The sequence below is a fragment of the Columba livia genome, chromosome 6 (genome assembly GCF_036013475.1).
Source record: "Columba livia isolate bColLiv1 breed racing homer chromosome 6, bColLiv1.pat.W.v2, whole genome shotgun sequence".
NCBI lineage: Eukaryota > Metazoa > Chordata > Aves > Columbiformes > Columbidae > Columba > Columba livia.
Window position 1 is genome coordinate 6,276,778 of NC_088607.1, and position 24,724 is coordinate 6,301,501.

At 38.9% G+C, this 24,724-nt stretch overlaps 1 protein-coding gene across 5 annotated transcripts; it reads left to right on the plus strand.

Annotated features, from left to right (window-relative positions):
- The first annotated feature begins 1,757 nt into the window (after window positions 1–1,757).
- TIAL1 (TIA1 cytotoxic granule associated RNA binding protein like 1) lies at window positions 1,758–24,197 on the plus strand. Of its 5 annotated transcripts, none has more exons than XM_065066886.1 (13): window positions 1,818–2,051; window positions 5,356–5,460; window positions 8,566–8,662; window positions 11,978–12,127; window positions 12,433–12,487; window positions 12,798–12,885; window positions 14,745–14,820; window positions 17,941–18,049; window positions 18,330–18,425; window positions 18,508–18,592; window positions 18,898–19,021; window positions 19,501–19,640; window positions 20,554–24,197. In XM_065066886.1, exons 3-13 carry the CDS (start codon window positions 8,651–8,653, stop codon window positions 20,669–20,671), a joined length of 1,053 nt encoding a protein of 350 aa, XP_064922958.1. In that variant the 5' UTR covers window positions 1,818–2,051; window positions 5,356–5,460; window positions 8,566–8,650; the 3' UTR covers window positions 20,672–24,197. The 5 variants fall into 5 exon arrangements, with proteins under 5 accessions (XP_064922957.1, XP_064922955.1, XP_064922958.1 ...); XM_065066887.1 differs by having other exon boundaries at window positions 1,825–2,051; window positions 12,029–12,127; XM_065066885.1 differs by lacking the exon at window positions 5,356–5,460 and having other exon boundaries at window positions 1,758–2,051; window positions 12,029–12,127.
- Window positions 24,198–24,724: the final 527 nt, after the last annotated feature.

A 24,724-nucleotide genomic window follows, 5' to 3' on the forward strand; every position in this document is an offset into this window, starting at 1 on the left:
AACTACATGTCTCTTTGAAAGAGAAGGTGGCTGGTTTGGGACTCTTCTCAGAGCAGTATATGGAATAAAGTTGTTTGTGTGGATGTGCACTCTAGTTTCGTTCACTTTCTTAGCACACAGACTTTACCAGGAGGCGCCAAGACCTCAGTCTGCCAGGTACGGGTCACACAGATCCGGCAGCGAATTTTATGGGACCTACTGAGCAAACTCCTGCAGAGCAGCTGGTTAATTTGCAGCTCCCCGTGCACTCCTGAACGGTTTGCAGCAGGAAGCGCTTTTGTCCGTGCTACAGTAATATGTGTCTTATATCAGGTCTCAGACTCGGGCACATGCGGGGTGATTGGAGTACTCCAATAATTCCTTGTATATTCAACCTTCTGTGTTTTTAATGCATTTTAAAAGTAACTTAAGCCATCTATATCTGTGTCTCCGAGCTAGAATAGCTTCTTCCAGAAATATAAGCCTGGCAAGAGTCTTGTGTGTTTGAGATAGGAAAACATTACTTTGTGAACAGGAGGCATGAAAATATCTAGTTTGATAAGTATATGGGCAGCTTTTTTCCATGATGTTGGGAAGGAGGAGAGTATCAAAAGTACTTGCGTATTCAATATGCATACAAATTGAATTTCTTCCAGAGTAAGAGCGTTGTGATTATTCTGTAGTAGCTGCACGTGAGGATACTCGTGCTCGGCCTATGCAGAGCTATTCTGATCTGTTTCCTCGTTGACAAGTCCTAACTCAACTCCTCACTAACTAAAGGAAAATAAAAGCTCCAAGCTCCAACACCACAGAAGGCAAACAGTCTTCTAGTAAACTTTGTTGTTGTTGTAGTTTGTCCTGAGCCTCATTCGCTGGCACTGAGTTCTGCTTTGCGATCCCAACTGTTTTTGGGGTTATAAGTGCTAATTAATGGTGCTTGTTTCTGTGCCTGTGATAGAGGTTGGTTTCGTGGTCCCATGATTCCTATAAAACACCTCGTTATGGTGTATATGGAACAAAATAAGACGGACAGGCCTTTCTTCATTGTCTCTGCTCTTGGTGAGCCCCTCAGCATCACACATTTCATAATAATGATAATAACGATTACTGTTGATGCTGGACTGAGGCACTGTGCTGCCTGAGGGCAGGCGGGCCGTGCTGTTGGCAGCATATATGCACAGTATATAAAATCATGGTCTTTGCCATGCGGGAACATATTCCAGCATAAACCGGACTCCCCTCAGGCAAGCACACGGCCATACAATAAATATTTACTGGACGAGGTGTATCGATCGCTGTGTTTACGCACACACCGCCACGCTTCAGCGCAGCCTTTGAATGTCAGCCCGCACCGGACAGAGCCCCCCGGGAGCCTGTGGCTCAACACGGGCTTTCCCCAGCTAGTCTCAAGGCAGCGCCCCAAGGCTGAGCCTGGGCCTGGGACCGGGCCTGGGCCTGGAGCCGGAGCCGGAGCCGGAGCCGGGCCCGGCGGCGCCGAGAAGCGAATCTTCCCGGGCTGCTGGCGGCCAATCCGCGCCGCCCGGGCCCGGCCCTACGGCGTGCAGGCGGACGCGCCCGCTGCCTCCTCCCGCGGGGCATGCCGGGAGTTGTAGTTTCTCCCCAGCCCGGCTGCCCGCGGGTTTGCGGCGCCGTGCGCGGCCGGAGAACTACAGCACCCAGAAGGCGGGTGGGCCCCGCTCGCCGTCCCGCCGCGCTGTCCCCGTCAGCGCCTACGATGCCCAGCGCGCTCCGCGGCGCGGCGGCGGGGCCCGGGAAGGAGGATCCGGTGGCAGAGGGAGCGGGCCGGCGGGGCGCGGCTGCGCAGAGCGCGGCTTCCTGAGTGTCTGGTGGCGGCGGCCATTTTGTGGTGCTTCTTCCCTCTCCTGTTCGGGGCTGCGGTGTCGGGACCTGGCGAGGGGGCGAGACGGAGCGGGGGGAAGCCGGGGCCCTCACCCTCACCTCCCCTTCGCTTCCCTGCGCGGCGGAGCCCCCCTCTCCGGCGCTGCCCGCGGCTGCGGCTGAGAGCGGCGCTCGCCCACCATTATGGAAGACGACGGGCAGCCCAGGACCCTGTGAGTGAGGAGGGGACCGCGGGGAACCGCGAGGGTGGGGAGCGCAGAGGGCCGGGCGAGGCGGGCAGGGCGCTGCGCGCCCGGGGTGCGCGGCCGGGCCGCGGTGGGGGCGGGGAGCGCGGGGAGAGCGAGCGGGGCCGGGAGGGCGCTGAGGGGAGCGGGTCCGGGCCTGGCCGCGGGGCCGGGGGGGCGGCCGTGGAGCGGAGGGACCGGGCGGGCGGATTCGGGGAGAAGACGGGGGAAAGCGGAGCTGGCGCCGTGGTGACTGGGGCTTGAAGCGGGTCTGCTGCGGTGGGGGGGCAGTCCCGCTGCTCGGCCCGCGGGCACATCCCCCCCCGGGCCGGCGCTGGAGGAGCGGGACGGGGCGGCCCGTGCTCGGGTCCCCTCCGGGCCCGGCGTGGGGAAAGTTCTTTGTGCTGTGCCTGCGGTGGGTGGGATGGGGAGCGCCGTAAAACGAGGCTCTTTATAGCGGGCAGGGTAGGGAAAAAGGAAAAAAAATGCTTTTCCCCCCAGTGTTTTACAGTGTGGTTCAATAACAGTCTCTTGGGCCCGGGCAAAATAAATAACTGTATTTTGGCCGCGTCTCTAGTCACTGTTTAATCAGTTGGTGGTTGTTATCTATTTTCCCTTTGAAAATCGAAATTCGAGCCTTTTTAGGGTCTGTTGAGTTCTGTTCAACTCTGCAGGTGTGGTTTTGATGAGTTTTCTTTGTCCTGCTGACTTACATGAGGGGGACTAGTACCTATGCTTACCACACAGAATTGTGTTGTAGATTGTTTTAACCGGTTCACAGATTTTTTTTCGGTTTTCCAGTTGCCAGAGGCTGTGAGGTGCTGTATAGACAGGTCAGTGTTCGGGTGCCCACATCAGAAAGGCCGAGGCGAAAGTCTAATGTTTGGGCTGCCCGTATCAGAAATGCAGCTCAAGAACAGCGCACATGAAATCTTTGTGTAGTTTGTGGGACAGAAAGGCTTCCAGAGATAATCTGGATTGAAGTCCGCTTGAAAGAAACTGCTTGAAACAGAGTAGAATATGTCTCTGAGTTTTCTTTCCACTACCAAAGTGATGACTTGGCATTTAAGGCTTTTCCAGGCAACTTGTGGTCTTTCTTCTTTTTATGTCCGCAGAAGTTTTTTAACTTGCTTATAGTTTAGTGTAAGTGCGTACTTAGTCCTCGATCCCTGAGATGCAGAGTTCAAATAAGCATATCTGAAATGCTTTTTGTGTTGGCTGCCCGAATGGTCTGAGTTTGCTTGGCCCTGATAGTGGACAGTTTTTTCAGAGAGTTACTTTAAATAAGAGGAGGGAGAAGGGCAGAGTTACACGGTGTTTTGCTCAGTTTTGTTTTCAAGGTTCCTCTCTTGCTGATTGGCTCCTTTTTTTTTTTTTCTTTTTTTAATAAGTGCTATATCTAGACTAAGTTTTAAGATGTTCTTTAATATGTAGACTAAATCTCAAAATATTCTTTTACTGCTGACAAGTTTTGGTCCCACATTGGGAGTGGGTTCTTAGGAATGCATCCATTGATGACCTGCCATAGCCCATAGTCACTGACGTTTGTACAAAGATGTCTGAAATAGCATCTTTACAGCTGCCCAAGATGTTTCGTTGTACACATCTGTCTGTTTAATTTGTCAAACTAATAAACAGTGTATACATTAATTTCCTGGCAGTTTTCTAGTAACCACAATCATGTGGGGTTACTTTCCTGTAAATATTTGAGGGCTTTTTTTCATAGAACACAAAAGTTCTGCTGTAGCATTTCTTATATCTCCCTTTTGTCCCTACTTTTATCTGAATTGTGTTTAACTTTGGAATTGCAAGTTGTGTTTTCAAGATGATTATCCTGGGTAATTCTTTTCATGTAGAGCAGTTATGATTACACAAATAAAACTAATAATATTTTCAGTTGAACCCCATGTTTTTGTTTGTTTGTTTGTTGAGGGGGGTGGGGGGAAGTAAGTCAAGACCAAATTGTTTCAGTAGCTATTTAAGCATGTGCATAAGCATTTGCTTGATAGTTCAAGTGATACTTTATGATTGTCTTTACTATTTTGTTTATATTCCTTCAGGAAGGAAAAACTAAACCTGTAGGTTAGGAAGGGATTTTCTTTTTTTTAATGCTTGCATGCAATTTTTTTAATTACAAAAGAGAAAACCCCCGTAACCACTGTTCACCTAATATGCCCATCTTAAATATCTCAGGAATAAAAATTATTTCCATTTTCAGTACTTACAGGGCTTTTATGCTGTTTTCAGTCATGATAGGTCAGTTGTGAACCTCTAAGAATTCAAAATATTTTCTGAGGCTTAATAGAGGAAATCAACACCATTTGCATTTTTATTTCTCACGTTTCATAACTAGCAGGCCTTTATGGAAATGTGAAGAATAGGGTCCAGTATTTTCTGCCAAAAAGTTTTCCTTACTGCTCTGAACAGTTTGAAGATAACTTGAGAAAGGGCAGCCTTTTTGTGGGATTTGTCACACCCCTCAATTCAAATGTGAGATAGAAAATGCACAACGTTTAATTTTGGTAGCTGGTCATAAAATGAACTGTGGGCTTCTGATTTTTTTTTAATATATAAACACTTGAAAGTTCCTTTTTCTGTGAGTGCTGTCAGATCTCCTTTTATCACAAGCTTTATCAACATTTTTTTCTAAGTTGCTGTATGCTTGGCCCTGCTGTGGTATATCCCAAGTGTTGTGGAATTTGGATGGGGTGCAGAAGATACAACACGACACTTGTAGAATATTGGCTGCCAGTGGAGTCTACAGAGTGGGTTTTTCATGGTATTTTATTTCCAGTAGCTTGGTAGCACTAGGCAGAGATGCCACTAGAATTTCTATGGGCTTTTCACTTCATCAGTTACATTATTGCTTGTGTTTTCTTCATTTAAATATGGAATCTGCCATTTCTTGTGTGTTGTCTGCATGATTGTCAAAATGTGTTTACTGCTTTCCTCCAAGTAGTATGTAGGGGAGTCTTGTGGATCTAAAAGTAGTGACTGTAAATGTCCATTTCTTCCCCACTTGTCTAGGAAACGATTGAAACTTGTTTATCTTGATAAAGAAGATTTTCTGTTCAAGCCAAAGAGTTTTATTCTAAAGCTCGTTACTTGCTGATACGTTCTTCTGTTCTTTAGATAATTCTACAAGGTCTCTGAGTTTCAGATATGGTTTCTTATTCTTTGTGTTGTCAGCATTCAAAGTGTAATATATTGACATTTATATCAGGAGATATATATAGATAGATATGTATGTGGTTTGGGTTTTTTTTAATGTGCTTATTAATTGGTATTTAAGTGCTTCAGACTTTCAGAAGGGAACAAACACTATTGCCTGTATGCAAAAAGCCAGAACTTTTGCTGCCCTGTCACATTAACCAAGACAACAGCCTATAAAAGTATAGTAAGTGCTTCTTCTCTATTGGGTTTTATAGTTTTTTAAAAGTTTGAATAGTATATCTTCTAGAATGTAACAAACAAAATCGAAATACCATGCAATAGCATGTTAAAAACCTAATGTTTTCTTTGGTGTGGTTCTGCTTCTTTTGATTTCATAAAGTAGAATAGAAATTACTGTGTTATGTTATATCGTGTATAAATTGAGCTAGAAAGGGGAGAACTGGGTGCATTAATAGGCTGGTGATGTGTGGTGGGTGATTAACATCAGCTGAGGAGAGTTTTGTGTTTCCAGAAAGGTAAGGTTTCTGTTCCTAATGTGCTGAATATATTTATTTCCTTAGTTATATTGTATTCAAACATTGTACACTGAAGATATTTACTTGTATGATTTTGTTTTTAAGTCATCTTTAACTGTACTGAAGGAGGTGATGTTACTACAACCTACTTTACGTAAAGACATGAAAGTAACCATTAAGTCTTTCTTTTAGTGTGTTGTTCCAAATTTGTAGAGGTTTGTATTCCTGTATTTTACATACAGTTCAAGAGATTGGGTCTCTGGGTGTTGTCCTTGTTACATGAACCTTTTATTGTGAAGTATTCTCAGCATGTGTATTACTTAAGTTTCTGAGTGTTAGCAACTTGTGGAAGTTATTGATGCCTTCTGACTATGGAAGTACTAAATATGGAGGCTGTATTTATCATCTCCATTTAGAGAATTAATGGACCATTAGGACTTCTCATCCCATTTGAATCTTGCGATCAGTTGGTTCAGAATTACACTGCTGATTTTTATGAAGAGGCAACCTGGTTCATAGTTAAAGTTTATGATGCAGCCTTCTCACTTAACCATCTTGATGAAGACATAGTGGTATTGGAGAACCACCTCGTATCTCTTCTAGCAGTTAGTGTAATTTATCTTGCCTTAATTGAATAGATTTCCAGGGAATGGCTTTTCCTAGCGTTTGCCTTTTTTTTTTTTTGGTCAGACCAAGAGGAATTCTTCAGATTGCTTGTCAGTGTTCTTACATTTCCAATATCTGTATTAATATTATGCAGAAGAGGCTGAGATATTTTTTTTTTTTTTTAAGATAGTGTTAGTTGTCCTTCTTACTGTATCTGATTTTGCAGTAGAAATAACATTAATAAGACATCACTGCGTTTAATTTCACATTACTGCTGCCGTACAGGTGCTGATACCAGTATGCTGTTAAGGTATGGTCCTAACAGTGTGCTACAACATACAAAGGAAGCAAGTACTAGTAATAAGTTCACAGCAGCACTTACACTTTATGTGGGAATTCCTACTTGTAATTATATTTTCCATTTGATTTTAGTAGTATCTGCTTGCAAAGGTTAATATTTCCATTTAAAACTATTAGTGACTTAGAATTTAATCTTGGTGAATGATTAACAAAAATTTAGTTGAGGTTTTGGAAATACGCTATGGATAAATGTTTAACAGCCTAGAGAATTAAAAAGTCAATGGGATGGGCAATTTGTCTTCTGATGGGTATTAGAATTTTGCAGTTTTTAATGTATTTACTGAAATGCTTCATACAATACAGGCCGCAAATGTAACTTAATTCATATGTATTTAGTAAGAAAGTAGTGAGTACCTGAAAGGTTTTAATGGATGTTTCTGTATTTAGTTAATGTGCTATATAGGTAGCTCACTCAGGATCCTCTGTAACATTTAAGTCCTGACTGAGACAGTGCAGAACTGTTTCTTAGTTCTTGAAAGGATAACAACATAAACAAAAATCTCTTGGTGTCATTGTATGGTGTTCAGATGGTGTTCAGTTTAATTTTGCTGAAGCTAGATGAGGGTGCTGTTGTCAAACACAGATAGCGCTTTTAACAATTTTTAAAGGGATGCCCATTAAGCAAAAGCGTGCACTTAAATTGCTGTGCTCAAGAGAATTTGGCCTATGCTTAGACTAAGAAATGCTGGTTCACATTTGTGTTCACCGAAGTGTATTTAACAGCTCAGACTGACTTCAGTTTACTGGATTATTACATTCTATAGTAGATCAGAATAAAATAAATAAACTGGATATTGTTTCAACAGCTAAATCACAAAAGTTCTGCTTGTGTTTTTGGTTGCATTTGAATACTTTGTCTTGACAGGCTTATTTGTAGAGATAATGAATGTTCCTGTGCTGATGACTTCTGAGTTCTGTTGCTGTGACAAGCCTTTCTCTTAACTGGTCACTTTGTTTACAGTTTGATTACAAATTAGTCACTTTTTTTTAAAGAATTCAGTTTTGCGTGCATGACTCTTTCTCAGTCATCTCTCTGACCTGCTTTTACTTCTTGTGAGTGTAACGTAGCAGAGAACCTAGAAGTAGTTCTAAAACTCTGCTTTCAGATTTTTGGCTAAATCTAAGACTCTATCTAAACTTGATAGGTATTTCAAAATTTGGAGTTATTTCTATGGTTTTATAAATTAAAAAAATAAGGAAGTATGTGGGATATTAAAATAACTGCCAAAATTTGGGGGGGTTTTTACAGAGGTGGTGGCTGTTGAGATAGATGCAGTGTGGAGCATCCCTGTAGCATAATGCTGCATAAATTGCCTATTGGTGAGTGGGCTGGGTTTCCAAATGTTCAGGAAAATGGAAAAGTGGAGTTGGGTCACTTGCAGGGCAGCACAATTTATGTCTGAGAGCTGCTCCTGAACTGTCAGGAGTGAGGTGTGGGTTCATACCCAAATTCAGAAATAGTCTTGATGAGATGTTCAGTGGGAAGTGAAACTTAAAACATCTTTGCCCAGCTGGTTGCTCGTTCTACCCAATATTCTTGAGCAATATTCTTCATGCTTTTGACATTTCGCTGCCAAGGAAATGACTGGCACTAGGTATCAGTGCTCAGTATCATGTCTGAATCAAGCTTCACCTTCTCAGTTGTGTGGCCAGCTTTTTAATTTAGAAACTACATGAATGTTGGATTAAAACTGTATAATGAAATAATCTGGAAATACTGTCTTTAAGATACTACGGATATTTAAAGGGAGATTTTTTCATAGTAATTTAAGATTTAAAATTCATAATGACATTCGAAAAGATGAAAATTTCTGGTTTAAATGTTGTTTTTTTATTTCCTTCTGTAGCTATGTAGGAAACCTCTCCAGAGATGTGACTGAAGTTCTTATACTTCAGTTATTCAGCCAGATTGGACCATGCAAAAGCTGTAAAATGATAACAGAGGTAAGGCCTTCCGCATCTGGGGGGTAGCACATGTAGCCTAGCTTGAGATAAAGTTGTGCAAAACAAATGGAGTTTGGGGCTGCTTTTGATATTACTGGTAGTGGGTTTTTTTTAGTGTTGGTTTTTGGCATAATTTTTGCTTAAGAGACCTGTTGTTGTGTACAGACCTGTGCTTTTGCTGTAGCTGATGATGAGATTCTGCTTTATTTAAAGGGTTGTTGCCTCCTCTTTCCAGAACCACATTGTTCTGGTGATCGGAACCTTATTGTTTCAAATGTTATTTGTAGCTGGTTTGTATGTTTTTCACTTGAACATGAACCTCAGTAAATCTTTCCCTCTCTAATAAATGCTATTTCACTATGGATTAAAAGTAAAAAAAATCCTTCAAAATAAGTTTTGCTCTTCCTGAGTCTCTTCTGTGCCAGTGCAAACGGCTCTTGTCTGCACCTCTCTGTTCTTAAATTCATTTTTTCTTGAAACAAAGTGACAAAATTTCCATAGCATTCCAGATAAGGTATTTTGTACATACCATTGGTAAGTATTAATACATTCTCCTCTCTCTTACAAATACTCTGACGTATTTAGGGTTGGTAGCCATTTCTGTGATCTTGCTGACAAATCCTAGGCAACTACTTACTCCCTAATATTTTTCTTTCCTTCTGCATTTATAACTGATAAGTTTCTAGCAGGCAGGGACTAATCAGAATTTTTGCTAGGTTTAATCTTTGTTTTCCAACTCTGGCTTTCTGTATGCTCTTCCTACTTTTTACTGCTACTTATTGTTCATACTGACTTGTAATTACTGATTTTCTGAGTACAGTCAAGTTATTTTTTGTCAAGGTCAGTAATGGAAGTATTAAAAGCCAAGTCTTGCAACCAAACTTCTTTAGGAGCACTACTAGTAATTCCACTGCAGTCTTTTCAATATGACACGCTGCTTGTGTGGTTTTTAGCTGCTTATTATCCATCTGATGCTTGTTTAATCACTCTCATTTTTGTCTTAACTAATTTCCCATATGACACTTCCTTAAAACTTTTGGTGACTGTAAGATCTCAGCCACATTTTCTGTAAGTTTATTGGAGAAAGATAAGTAAACAGAAGGATAACAGAGCACAGTTGTCAATTTTTTCTCTGAAGAAACAGTTTTGACTGTCATATGCTCTTCAGAAATAAGGTAGTGCTGCTCCAGCCTCCAGCTGATGGAGGGATGTTAGCATCTATTTGATTTCTTGAGGCCGTCATGAGAAAGTCCATCACTCATTTTATCGCTTTACATTCATTTTGATACCTTGGTTTAATCTTTGTGTTTTTAAGATTCTGCATAACCATAGAAATAACAAGGGAGTCATCTTTATGCAATAAGTGGATAAACAAAAAGCTACTTGCAGCTATATTGAGTCGCAGGGAGGTGACTGCACTGGGCTGACCTTAGCACCTGTCACCGAGCAGTCAGCAAGGGCAGGTTGGATTCTAGTCTGGAACTGGCCTGCAGCTACAGCGCTTCTAACTCTGAGTACCCGTCCATACTATCCGTCCTTCTGATCGAGGTGTTGTAAACTTGACATAGGCACTGAGTTACATAAAAGTGGTTCTTCCCTGTCCGTTGTTCTTCCCATCATCGGTTGAGTTTATACCTGAATGTTTGCAAAACTTCTGTGATTTCTCCCCCACCACCGGCCCTACTTCAGCTCACTCTCTTTTTCATTTGTAAAATGTGACATGAGCATGTCGAGTATTGAGAGATTTCAAGTGTTCGTTTGGGAGGTATATAACCTCAGGGTGTGATGTGATTAGTATTGACAAGTATCTTGAACACCTAAAGACCTGGGCATCTCCAAAAGAGGCTCTTCCGATGTTCACACAGGTTCTCATCGCTAAAGACAACTTTCTCACAATCTCAACCTAAAATTGCACTTCAGTTGAAGCATAAACTGCGCTGCATCTGCTAAGGCCTTAAGTGGGTTTCCCAAATCTTGTTTTCTTTGCATCAGGACATTGTATAGGCAGAGGGGTGAATTAAGGCTTCCTGTTTTGGGGCATCTGGGGTGAATGTGCTTTTAAAGCTCTTCATTACTCTTATGACTTAAACTCTTTTTATGTTCTTAGGTATATTTTCTCTCATCTGTTTATTCTGCATCAGTTAGACCCCTCATACTGGCAGTGTTCAGAAGGATGACTACAGACTACTTGGTCTTTTTAGGTAGATAAGGGCTTTGCCATCAATTAAGCTGTTGGCTTTGCCATCAGTTAGCTTCCCTTGTTCAGGTGTAGGCAGAACTATGTTTGAAGAGGTACAATCCAGTTTTACAGGGCAGAATTAGAATTTTTCTATGTAAGCGTGTATGAATTTTTAGAAGTTAAATAGTAAGGCTGACTCTTAACTTGTGTTAGAGCTGTGCTCTACCTGACCTGAGAAAGGCTGGTAGGCAGGAATACTGATGCCAAAGCAGTTCCTTTTTGTGCTAGACCCTTCACTGTCTGTGCAAGAAATAATCAGTTTAACAGTAGTGTTTTATCATCGTTTGGTCTGTGTACATGCAGAATAATTAATGTTGATCTTTTGGTGCAAGGCTCCAGTTTTCGCACTCATTACATCTTTTAGGCAGATTAAATGCAGTGTTAAAGTTGGCGTTCTGATCACTATTTCCACTTGCTCAACTTCTCAGAAAACTTTTACGTTCTTTGCACTTAATACTAATTTAATTCTTCAGTGAGTGTTGTTTGTCGGTATATTCAAAGGTGATTTAATAGGCCATCCTAAAGAAACAGGTTATACCCAAGATTTAACAGAGTAATAGTTGATTAATATGTTTTTTCCCTCAGTGAGGCTATTTTGAGCCCTTTTAAAGAGATATTTCCCAGTCGCTGAGCATAATATTTTTCACTTCAGACTGAAAATATGCAACTTCTAGGTTGCTGTCTGCTAGTGATTTCCAGGCAAGTGAAGAGTTCTTAAGTAGGAGGAGAGAGAAAATTGGTGAAAATATATCCAGGAAACAAAAGTTTCAAGCTTGGAGTCTATATATGAGGCAGAAGATGTTTTTTTTTTTTGCTGTTCTTTCCATTCTTGCTTTTTTCCCCCTTCCATCCAGTGTGCAGATTGCTTCTCTGGTATTTGAATTATTTTTAGTTTAGTACTGAGCCCACATAGAAAGTAAACTATACTTCAGGAATTGCTAGACCTTTAATAGAAAGTCCATCTTTAAAATTCTTGCATTTAACTGTAATGTCAAAGGCTATTTCATAAATCTAATGCAAATCATTCTTAAAGTTTCTAGCTATAAGTAATATATTTTCCTGGATTTTCTTCTCAGCAACCCGATAGCAGAAGGGTCAACTCTTCTGTTGGATTTTCTGTTTTGCAGCATACAAGCAATGACCCTTATTGCTTTGTGGAATTTTATGAACACAGAGATGCAGCTGCTGCATTAGCTGCTATGAATGGGAGAAAAATTTTGGGAAAGGTAAGTCACTTACATTGTAACCTTAGATTTAAGGATTGTAGGTTTGTGTAAAAACATTATTAAAACTCTGGGGCATTCATTTTGTTGATGTTTACCAAGGCTAAAATTGTTAGAATATTTTAAAAATATTGATTTACAAAAGTAAGTCTTGCTTAGGAAGGAGATCGTTTGTGATGTTCTGATTGTGGCAGTGTTTTATATTGAATGATGACTTGTAAACATTGACAGTTGTAACCCACCCTTGAATGAACTTGTGAAATGTAAGGATTTTGTGAATCTATACTAAATCTTATACTTATTTTCAGGAGGTCAAAGTAAACTGGGCAACAACACCAAGTAGCCAGAAAAAAGATACATCCAGTAAGTAAAGTAATGCCGCAGTATCACTTCTGCACAAATACTTGACAGCGTGGTAATAATTTGTCATAAATGCATTTAAACATAACTTTTCTCCTTCCCATCTTGTGTTTAATAGAATTTTGCAAACTAATTCTTCTGTTTCTGCTTTGCACCTGGGGAAACTGGAGTGGACAGATTAAATTGCTGCTGCTCATCAGATGGAATCCTGGGCGTTCCTGGTTCCCAGTGCTGTGTGCAGAGCATCACTTTCGCAGGAGTTGAAATCTTAGATAGCAGTTAAATATTTGATTAGTAAATTATTTATTTTCAGATCACTTCCATGTGTTTGTTGGGGATTTAAGTCCAGAAATAACAACAGAAGACATCAAGTCAGCATTTGCTCCTTTTGGTAAAATATCGTAAGTATCATAATAAACATTTCCAATATCACTTAGAAAATATGATAGAAAATTTGTTTGAGTTGAAATGTTGTATCTTATCTTTTTTAGATAATTTTTCTGATGTTAATTTGCCTGTGGTGGGTGGGCAGTAAAGAGGGGTTGTTGTTTCAGTATCTGTCATGATTGTAAATACAGTAATGTAATTGTGCTCTGGTTTTGCTGAAAGCGATGTGCTTTTAACCTCGTTTATATGCTAATGTCCTTCAACTTTTTATTAAAATGTAATTACTGTTCCTAAGTGTGACTTTTTGGTGTTCAGAATGTGTACAGAATAGTGACTTGACAAGGGGTATATGTTGCATCCGCAGTGTATTTTGTGTGCATTCATACTGCATTTCATAGGCAGTATAGAAAACTGGGCAATTATTTTATGAAGCGGTTAGTTGAATAACTCGGGAACATTCTGAAAAAAGCTAATTGTTATGAGGTTTTGGATGATAACAGGGGGTGAATTAAGATTCTGATATTTAAATGAAAGAATGGTGGATTTACAATATGTGCACATTTCTGCCAGTTAAGAGAATATTTCTTTAAACTTCTCATAGATAATTCAGGTGATACTAAATCACCTGATGTTGTAATCGAACATATTTATCATTACAAGAATCCTTATGTCCTTAAGAGTACTGCTAAAAACAAGTCTGTTAATCTTCTATCAGTTTATAACTATCATTCAGAGTTGCACATGAACGTTTTTGTACTACTCTACAGGAATATATTTCTAAGAAAAAAGATTCTTACTTTTCTCTTGTTCTGTACGCATATTTTTAAATGAATCATAAATCTTATTTCTTACCTCTGCTATTTTGTTTACTTTGCTTTTTGTCTCTTAATGTGGTAAGTAGTACTGTTTTAAAAATCAATTTAAAGAGAATGATTCAGGTTTCTGTTTCTCAATCTATATTTATACCTGAGACCTGCAGTTTTTCTAAAGTCCAAGTCACAATTAAAAGTAATAGCATTCTGGTTATTTTGCAGAATTGCTCATAAGAATGGACAGGATCTTGAAGGCTAACTGCAAGGAACTGTGCACACTGGAACTCAGTTGTAGATTTTTTCTCATTTCTATTTATTCTTATTATACATTATTTATATATACATATTTTAGTATTTACATTTTAACATTCTATATTCAGTGCAGTTCTATATTTCCAATCATTTTAACTTACTCACTAAAATTTCTGTGTAAATTTGTTGTTTTCGTACTGGTGTGCTTAGCATTGTTGTTAGTTTTATTCTCCTTTCTTAAATTTCTGAAAATGTCAATTTTTCAAAATTTACAGCTACCCAAACTCCAAAATGATGGTAGAGAATTGACCAAGAAAAATAAAGAAATCTGTTAACAGGCCATGTATGCCTTTTAATTCCTATTTTTTCCTCTTTTTCGATTTTTTAATATTTCATATATTTTGTATCACTAGGCAGAAGACATTTAACTATTTAGAGAATGCATGGTAAATTAGATAGAATTGTTACAGTAATTTATAGAACAGTAAACCTTAGAGGACCCTAGCCAATAGAATATTAGAAAAGGAAACTTTGTTTCTCTTATACTTCAAATTTGAACATTCTAGTTTTAGCCAGTATAGGTTATGTGGATAGGTTGCATGTTTATTACATGTTATTTTTTTTTGTCCTACTGCTTTTTTCTAACAGGTAAAGAAGCAATAGGGAGAGTTCAGGAATGACTGTAGTTTTAGGGCTAACTGAATTTATAAGAAAAAATTATGCTCACAATACAGTGTGTGTGGTTCCTTTTAGTTTTTATTTTGCTGGTTATTAATATTACCCTCATATAGCTGTGCTTCTTTTCACAGGGATGCACGGGTAGTTAAAGATATGGCAACTGGAAAGTCAAAAGGCTATGGTTTTGTATCTTTTTATAACAAACTGGTGAGTAATCACAATGTGGATTGAAAATAATCGCCTGTTTCCACTTCTGGTTTTGTGTCCTTGTTTGTGTATTCACTGTGTATCAGACTTTGCCAAGGGAATTAATTTACATGCACGGGACAAATTTACTTTGGTCAAAAACTTCTGTTACTTGTGGTGAAGGGTTGAAGCCATTCAGATGACAGCGATGCTACGAGAACATTCCAAAAAAGGATGGGAGAAGATTATGAAAGAAGATTACAGGACACAGAAAGCTGGTCGGGGTGTGTTGGGGTAGTTCAGCTTAGTCAGTGGAACCATCTTCTCCAGCGAGGTGGGTGCCAGGTCCAACCTGGGCTGGTTTGGGTCAGCATAAGGTGGGAGCCCCTGTGAAGCTGCCTCCCAAGGAGCGCAGCACGGTTTGGGGTTTGCCAGGCTCAGGTTCCTGCCCAACCTCCATCTTTCTTGGGATCTAATGCAATCAAGGGTCTCATACACTGAGGCGTGGCTGGATTGACTTGCTTGAGCTCTGCGTCCTGGGAAAGCTCTTTGCTTGAATTGTTAGAATATTTCAAAATCTAAGAGGGTTCTTTAGTTATTAATTTGCAGCGAAGGCTTGATTCTGGACTTGTAAAGTATATTCTTATGAATATTGTAAATCTGAAGGTTGTTCTTGATTTTGTTTTGGGTGTCGTTACATAATGGGTTATGTTATGTATGCTTAGGAAAACATACTTCCAACAAGTGACACATATCCCTTTCTGATACAGGCGTTAAAGATGTTATTTGTAGAATTTAATCAGTGTAGTGCTGATAAGAATAGTGCAGTGACTTGCTATTTATAGCTATACAATTGACTCAACGAAGATCTCTTGGCAATTTGGAAGTTAAATGTTTGACAGTGTAAGAAATTTGTGGAAATTATTTGGAAAATCTAGCTCTGTGTGTCTATAGGTATGTTTAGGACAACAAGGGGAAATTCTAAACCATTTTCCTTCAGTATTTTGTAGAGGAAAAAGACAGTTAAAGGTTTTGGGCATATAAGCGTGTTGGTGTGGTCACAAGTCCTACATGTAAAGGCTCTTTCTATCTTCTCTAACAGTTATGTGGAGCTGAATCTAAATCAGAAGAAAGAGTTGGAATTTCTTCAGATTTGCAAATGCCATAAGATATTACAATTGAATGCCTTGATTTAGTGTATTTTTCCACTTACACTCCATTTATTTTGTGTTGCGGCTGAAACAGGCAAGAGGAATAGATGTCTTATTTTCTTGTATCCCTCTTCCCTTATTATAAGGTTGGGTTTGGTTTCTGTGACTGTAGGGAAGATGCTGTAACAGTCTTATGGAATGCAAGTTGTTGGGTTATTTGAAGACTGAGCCATAAGATCTCCATTTAAAAATCAGTATTCATTCTACAATGGATGAATTCTAAATGTAATACTAAAAAGTACTTTTAAAATGTCTATCCTGATCGCTGTTCGTTCAAGCAGCAGCTGTACCTATAGGCTTATGACAAGACCATCCTGAGCTGGTAGTTTAAGACCTGAATTTACTATTATCCTGCTAGACCTAGGGAAGCAGGACATGTTCCCAGACTTGGGGGGCTCCAGCCTGAGGTCTTAATGCACACGCATTACAAGAAAATTAAACTGGAATGGTTCTGGCGTGGGCTCAGGTGCAGTTTTGTTATAGCTGTGATTCTCAAGACTGGCAGCAAGATTCATTAGAGCTTTCCTAGTCGGTTTGTAACTTATTCATTATGTTTTGGGAGCGAGGGTGCTTGAATAAGCTGCTTTTTGGTTTATCGTGGTTCGTTTTTGTCTTTTAGTTTGTGGTTTGTTTGTTTTTTTTTTAATGGTTATCTCTCATAATTTCTTTTTTTGTATTTATGTATTGTCTTCAAAATGAGCACTCTGTAATTAAAACTTGGGAGGATCAAGGTCCTGAGTGACTTGAGTTTGAGGGGAGCCTGTTACAGCTGGAATCCTTCAGTGTGAGGCAGGACAGTGGCAGCTGCTCACCTGCCACTTGTCCCTGTGTTCTCCTTGTACCTTGTGCTTGGCGTTTTCTTTCTTAAGCTTTGTGCCCTTGGGAAAGTGTTTCAAACATGTACTGTTTGTTCACTCTGCCTCTCTTCTTTCAAAACAACTGGGGAAAAATTGCTTCTTACAAGTGTTAGCAAACTTATCCCTTGCCTACTAGGTGTTTCTGATTACAATGAACTTAGAAGATTGTCTTCTAGTTCGTGCTCGGGACAAGAAGTGAAACCACGTGGGCCACGGACTCTTCTGTGTGTGTTCATACAATGACTTTAATATTTAGAGAACTTAGCAAGCAGTGTGTGCTCAGACATACAATGTATGTCTCCAGAGGGCAGAATAGAGGATGGGACAGGAGGTGTGTGAGAATAATAAATAAAAGGGAACTTAGAGGCTCAGTCTGTTTGTAGCTCAGCGTTACAGTTTTAGTAACTACCATTCAGCCTTCCCAGAACTTAAAATTTTTCTACCTAAACTTGGCCAGTTATGCTGAGTGCATATTAAGATTCTGAAAAAACACATTCAGATTATCTTTTACAATGACTTTGCAAGCGTGTAATTCATGGTGTAAATGTTACTTGGGTTACATCTGAGAAATTTTTCATTGAGGGGTTTTGATGATTAAAAAGTCTTTCTTGACTTTTCATCTTTTACTGTTAAATATACTTTAGTATCTTTTAATACAGTCGGTCAAATAATTTGGATTTTTTTTTAATAACTGAAGTTATAGTTGTTTTATTTCAGTAATTGCTTCTGACATCTGTGTGACCTTTGTACTTTTTTGGGAAGCCTTGAAGTATTCTAATGCAGATGCTTGTTGTGTAGAGGTGGCACATGTATGATTGTAGTTGGCTTTGAAACTGTAGAAAATGGGGGTGGGAAGGCGGTTTTCTCAAGTCACTGGAGGGCCTTCTCTGTAACCAATTGGCTTCATGTTACTTTTTGACTGTTTGCTGGGGTTGTTCAGAATTTCACATACTTTTTGGTACTGTTACTGGTTTTGCCAACAGAATTAACTGGCAAGCAGATGTTTTTTTAGAAGTAGACTTGTACATACTTCTTGTTTGGATGTGTTATAATCTTTATTTTAATCTTTTTAGGATGCAGAAAATGCTATTGTACACATGGGAGGCCAGTGGTTGGGAGGCCGCCAGATCAGAACTAACTGGGCAACACGGAAACCACCAGCCCCCAAAAGTACACAAGAAAGTAAGACCCTCGTGTAATGCCGTGCTGTGTTTGCTCTCTTGCGCGTCAGTGTTCGATGGAGGAATAAAACATAATGTTGCCAAAATTATGTCACTTAATTACATATCTAGCATGACTTTCCAGATCTTAAATAATATATTTTTAGGTATTCTGTTAATGTAGTGGTGGCACTGCTGGTCTATCATAATAATATTGAATGTTTTTGTTAATGTTTATGTACAAGGTAAGTATCTGGGACTCTGTGAGCCTACTGCTTAAAACCAGCCTTTTCTCTTTATAGATAATACAAAACAATTGAGATTTGAAGATGTAGTAAATCAATCAAGTCCAAAAAATTGTACTGTGTACTGTGGAGGAATTGCCTCTGGGCTAACAGGTATGATATGTTTTATTACTTTTTTATTATTGAATCATTTTGGACACCAAGATGGTTAATAATTCAAAAACATATGTTGCAGATCAACTTATGAGACAGACGTTTTCACCATTTGGACAGATTATGGAAATAAGAGTGTTTCCGGAAAAAGGTTACTCATTTGTCAGGTATGGACATAGAAAAATAGAAACTGTGATTTTTTTTTCCTTTTCATGTAGTAATGTTTCACCTTTCTGTAATTTCATTTGATTGAACTTCTCCTGGTACATTAAAAGTTGTCACTGTATGTTCATAGAAAAGTTTGGAACTTTTAAAAGTGACCACCAATCTTTTTACCTGAGAAGATGAATGTCTGTGAAAGCAGATCTTTTTCTCTGGATTTCCTGTATGTATGGAGTCACTGGTTTTTAACAGTCCGGTGAAAGTACTATAAACCATAACATTAGTTTGTTTTTACATTTTTTTTTTTTAGATTTTCAACCCATGAAAGTGCAGCACACGCTATTGTTTCAGTTAATGGAACCACAATTGAAGGACATGTTGTTAAATGTTATTGGGGTAAAGAATCCCCTGATATGACTAAAAACTTCCAACAGGTAACTGCACTTGAACCTTTGCATTGTATTGCAGAAGCAATTGTGTACATAGCTGTAATGCCTTCCTGTTTACAACAGCTACATTTTGTAGTAGAGGTCATATGGAATTCCATGTTCTGTCTCAAGTTATGATCCAGTTGTTCATCAAACTGGGCTAGTGATTTTGATGGAATATCTGTTACTGTCTTCTGGATATGATTCAATATAGGGAGAAGCTTTGAGGTGATCCTGATACTTGCTTGTTTGCGAACTGTAGGCTAGGTGACTATCCAACCAGATACTCTGTGGTATTTCCAACACACACAGATACATTTTTCTGTACAAGGAACTAATTAAGTCGCAGTGATGTCTTATTTATTTTTCTGATCTCATTATTGCTAAGTAGTTTTAGCCCCGTGATCAGTGTAGCAAAAAATGTTGCCAAAAGGAACTCAATCCATCTCTGGAACCAGAAGTATTCTGAATTATTCTCTCCTTAGGTGGATTACAGTCAGTGGGGGCAATGGAGCCAAGTATATGGAAATCCACAACAGTATGGGCAATATATGGCTAACGGGTGGCAAGTACCATCATATGGAATGTATGGCCAAGCATGGAATCAACAGGGTTTTGGAGTAGAGTAAGTAATTGTATTTAATTTTTTAGAATATTCCTAGAATGTTATATCTGAGTTTCAGGCTCATTTGATTCAAGGATTGCACAAAGTTTCAAGTGTTAGGTGGACTCCTGCATGCTTAAATCTTATGTTCAATGGTTTTGGACCAAATAATGGGGTGAGTCACGCTGACTTGCACTCGATCACTCATTTTATGCATATGGATGCTTTGAGACTCCAGGCACAAAGACTTCTATGGTGGTCTTGTCTGATATCTAGAAACTTTCTGGCTTCTGACTTGAGGTGGTGAGTACTGGAGACTCTGAACCAGGGAGTCCAGGTATTTACCTGAAGGGTTCATAACCCTGAAGAGAAGAAACTCCATCCTGACATCTCAGCTTGTGCGGTGTCAGAATTTGGGTGGGCCTGTAGTACTTCATCTCTTGAAGGCGAGTCTTCACAACGACTTTTTGTTTTGAACGTACTTTTAAAATCACCTCTTTAAAATCACTCATGTAATTCTTCATTGTCTCTCTCCAATTAAACATATTAAGCCCTGATAAACCTGTCACTGGTATTCATGCCTATTGGGCATTGGGGAATTTTTGCATTTCTGCATCACTGATGTTGGCTTCCAGCCAGCTGTGTGCGTACGTGCCTTTGGAGGTGGTTGTCCTGTGCAACTGGTAGCCAAGGTTTGTAGGGCTTTTTTTTCCCCCTTTGTTCTTCAAAAGCTCATTTTCAAGAATCACGCTGTAGCACTTCACCTGAATTACTTGTTGAAGAGAAGAAGAAATTGTTCTATTTTGGTAGGCATAGTAGTGTGGGAAGTATATTTTTATGCTCTTTTTTTGGTATGTTGTCTTGTAAATAGCTTGACTAGCTTGGATGATTATTTTCCTTTTTTCTTTTATTAACCACCTTGTTTCTTTTTAAGCCAATCTCCATCTGCTGCCTGGATGGGTGGATTTGGTGCTCAACCTGCCCAGGGACAAGGTGCTCCTGTAATACCTAACCAAGCTGGATATGGTATGGCAAGCTACCAAACGCAGTGAGCTGGGACTCTGTTTAAAAGTGTGTATTTCATGATAGGCTGCAGTTTCCAGTGACATTCTGAAGACTGGAATGTAGACGACGAAAAAAAAAAAGAAAATATTTATTTTAAAAATGGAAATGTTTGGAACCTTTAGCACAGCTTTGCTTTGGTGAAGGACACAAATGTCTTCTAGTTCTGCCTTTTTAAGTTTTTGTTCATGATGGATATGAACATGTTTTTCTTTGTGTACAAAAATTAAAAATAAAGTCAATAAAGACAATTCTGACTACAAATTTTGATATAGTAGGAGAAATGGCTAATGAATTTGATCTTTAGGTTACCATTCCATTTTTTTTGTTCTGTCTTCAGTGTTTTATATCACTGTGCTTTTTAAGAGATATGACGTTGAAAAACAGCAAGTTGCTTTTAGTTGAACACACATCCTGAAATAAACTGTGGACCAATCATTACAACCTGCTAGACAGTATTGATTTTTCAAGAAACTTACGGGCATAGCTCAGAAAGTGTATGTAGGTCTTGGAATAATTTTTTAAAATATATTTAATTTTTCTACATGCTTAAAGAAAACAGTCTGACACGAATAGTTCAGTCTCAAATGAAAAACAGTACTGTCAGAATGATTTCACATAACTTCTACTGTCCACATTCAGGCACACAGGAACTTTTCAGAGCCGGTTTGCTTATTAAGACTGTAGTAATTTGCATTTAATTTTGAGAAGTAAAAACATTTTTGCAAGTATGGTGTTTGTGTTCCAATCAGACAGTCATACTTGTGCTTTTACATAAAGTTTGAAGGCTACACATTGTAAATATTTCATGAATACAGTGTTTCAAAAGCATGCTCAAACATAGAAGTAGCAATGTAATTATACAAAGTAATACTTAATATACTCTACTGCTTTGAATGCAGTAGATTGACAAGAATGTGCAAGACTGACATTTCCAAAGTTGGCTATTATGTAAAGATACATAAAGAACTATAACAAAGAGCCTTAATTTTAATTTCATAAATCTTTAATGCATCACCTTTTTGTCATTAGAAAGACGATTTTTTTGCTTTACATTATTTGGTATGTAAATACCTTGGTTAACAACCTTGTAAACCTATTTCAAGGTTATTATAAGTTGTATAGTATCTTGAGTGTTTTGAAAAATCTTGATGTTTTTTAAGTCTAGAAATATTTTGCCCAAGAATTTTTTAACAAGATTGTTAAAAACATCTTATTTTAGAGAATATTCAATGTGCCATTTGGTAAATGGAGATGCAGTTGAAACAGTACACTGAGTTGTGACTTATTTTTAATTCAAGTTTTTGTCTTTCTGGGTGGTTTGCATGTGATGAACCTGTACAGAGGCTGGGTTATTTGTGTACTGAGTGTGTAAATGGATAAATCATGAAGATGTTTAAATGGTCAACTTGGGTTATTTCTGAATTATTTTATGGATACACTGATATAAACTGCCTCAATAAATTTGAAGTTGAAAATGAATGTAAGTTAGATATAAGTACTGTGTCTTACCTGTGACAGCTAGGGGGTGCAGATGTTTCAGCTCTACGCTGAAATACGCCGAGGCAGGCACAAGTAAAGAAAAAGAAAAGTAGGAGTTGCAGTGATAGTTCAGTGAAACAAACTTGCATTTTAAAAGAAACTGAGCGTTTGGTTTTAGGGATGATAGTTCTAAATGAGTGTCCAAGAAGCTGCGTATTTTACCTTTTGTGTTTCTCACAGAAAGTGCAAGTGGAGCAAATCAGAATAGGTTTTGCAATGGAAACCTGCAGTTTTGTTAAACCCAGCCAGGCTGTGCAGGTAACTACATTTGATGCTGTAGCAAATCACGTGAGGTTTTTTTCCTCCTCTTCTACTTGACGTGGTAAATAGTACCTTGACTTTTCGATGAGGTTGAGAGTGCGATATACTGGAAGAGCAATTTAGTCAGTTGGCTCAACTGTGCCCAGAGATACTCGTACTCTGGGCATCTTGTGCACGCAATAACGACTGAAGTCAGCGCGGAACCATAAGTGCTTGTGATGACAGAATTGGCCCTTTATCTCTGTTTCTCCTTTATGCTATATACGTAGTGTTTTTCCACTCAAGTTAGGAATCTTGTCTACAGGACTTCTGGTTTTCTATAAATTTTGTATATATGTGTATATCTACGCGAGGATCGGCCTATACATTGTAGTTTGGAAAAAAGAAATCACAAGTAAGTCTGTGTTTTTGTTACACTTATCTGGTTTAAAAAAAACCCAAACCACGAGTCAGTAGATATATGAATTGCAAGTTACTTTAGTTTTTCTTAGACTTCACTTGAAATCTGGGGTTTCTACGTAATTCTGGGTGTTTGACACATGACTCTGTTCTGGATGCATGCTGGTATATAAGCAGTATAGGCACTACTGGAGAGTAGATGATGCTGTATAAATGCCCATATAAATGGGTGTAAGATGAAGGCAGTGATCTTTTGGGTCTCAATGTGTAGATCACCTTAAATCTGATAATTTAATATGCCTGCTGTAGAGCTGGGCCATACTTGACCTGTATTTCAGGATGAAAGATAGGATATACTTTCTCATTTGTCATTGATTTTTATATAGCTTTCTTTAATGGTGATATTTCTTCACAGACTGCTCAAGGTATGGGAGTCTCCAGTGTTCTTTAATGTTTTATAGCACTGCGAGGAAGAGCTGTAATTTGGATTGCTTTCTACTCAGTAGCGTTCACAAGTGTGTCACTGACAGTTTTTTGGCACCAAAGAGCCTCGTGCACCATTCTGCTTTTACGAGTGACTGTTACACTGCTGTGAGTTCTCTAACTACAGAAACCAACCACTACCTAACCCCTCACCTCTAGGATTTGGGTTTCAAAAAGTAATTGATTTATCGTGGCTGAAGTTGATGCGTGCAACCTGAAGCAAGGTTGTAATCTGCATTTGCAGAAAGTGTTCAATAAAAGTGAAACATGATAAAGGGCTTATCCTGTATTGTCATCTGTCAAAACATTGTCCCTCTTTGCTGTAAAACCGACAACAGGCGTACAAGGCTGTACTTGTAAACTATGCACTTGCAGTCCTGTAAAAGATGTTTTATTTAAAGTATTTCATACAAAAACATTTTGTATTTTGCAGAGTTGCAGTAGCAAGGCTGTGAATCTAAGGTTACATGTAGCTTTTCATCAGTCCTGCCTCCTTGTGTATATTTGTTAACAGTTCTCAGACGTACTCTTCTGCAGAACCACCTTCCTTACTAAGATAATGTCACAAGACAGCTACTTGCTGTCTCTGAACCATTTCCTTCATTTCACTCGCCAAAAATGTCTCACAGTGGATAAGGTTTAGTTTTGCAGAAAATTAGTGACTTGTTTTTCTTGTGTTTGTACACAAGGAAGCAGACTTAAACTGTATGGACATGGTTAGTGTCTGATACTGCTTAATTATCTGACTGTTTTTGAACAAGGGCATAAGTCTTTGTTTTAATCACGTGGAACTGTTTCCTGGTCAGCAATAAAAGATTTTGTTGCACTGTTCTTACATTGCCAGATACAGGCACTCTTTTATTCGGTATACTTGACAAAATGGGTGGGGTTTGGAAAGAACTGCCTTGGTCTGACTTGAATCTTCCTTTAGAGATAGAGTTTGTGATCTGGATTGTAGTAGCGAAAGGAAGTTCCTTTGAAACTGAGAATTTAATTGTTCTGGTGGTACATGGTGCCTGCTTAATGTTGGTAGATGTAAGGGTTTCACGATGTAATGATGTTTCTGTTCATAAAAAGGCAAATGCAAGACAATAGCTGCTGGGAAGGTCTTTGTTGTATTTCATTTCAGCCAACTTTCCTGAATCCAGTTGATTGCTTGGAAAAAGAAATAAATTAAAAAAATACTTGTTTTTTCAGTATCACATGGATAAAATCATTCCCCCACCTTTACCATCACTTTATATCAAAGAGAATGCTGAAGTGTTTACTGGATGTTTTACTTCAAAAAGAAACAGGACTTTGTGTTGATGAGTGAACACTGATTCTGTCATCATTCTGGGGACGTCTGCTGATGGAGA

What these genes read in the sequence shown, in the direction of transcription:
- TIAL1 (XM_065066883.1), top strand. Translation starts at nt 2,023, where the DNA reads ATGGAAGACGACGGGCAGCCCAGGACCCT. An exon ending in CCAGAAAAAAGATACATCCA is followed by an intron (nt 12,488 to 12,797) that starts GTAAGTAAAGTA and finishes ATTTATTTTCAG; the next exon opens with ATCACTTCCATGTGTTTGTT. An exon ending in AAAGGTTACTCATTTGTCAG is followed by an intron (nt 18,593 to 18,897) that starts GTATGGACATAG and finishes TTTTTTTTTTAG; the next exon opens with ATTTTCAACCCATGAAAGTG.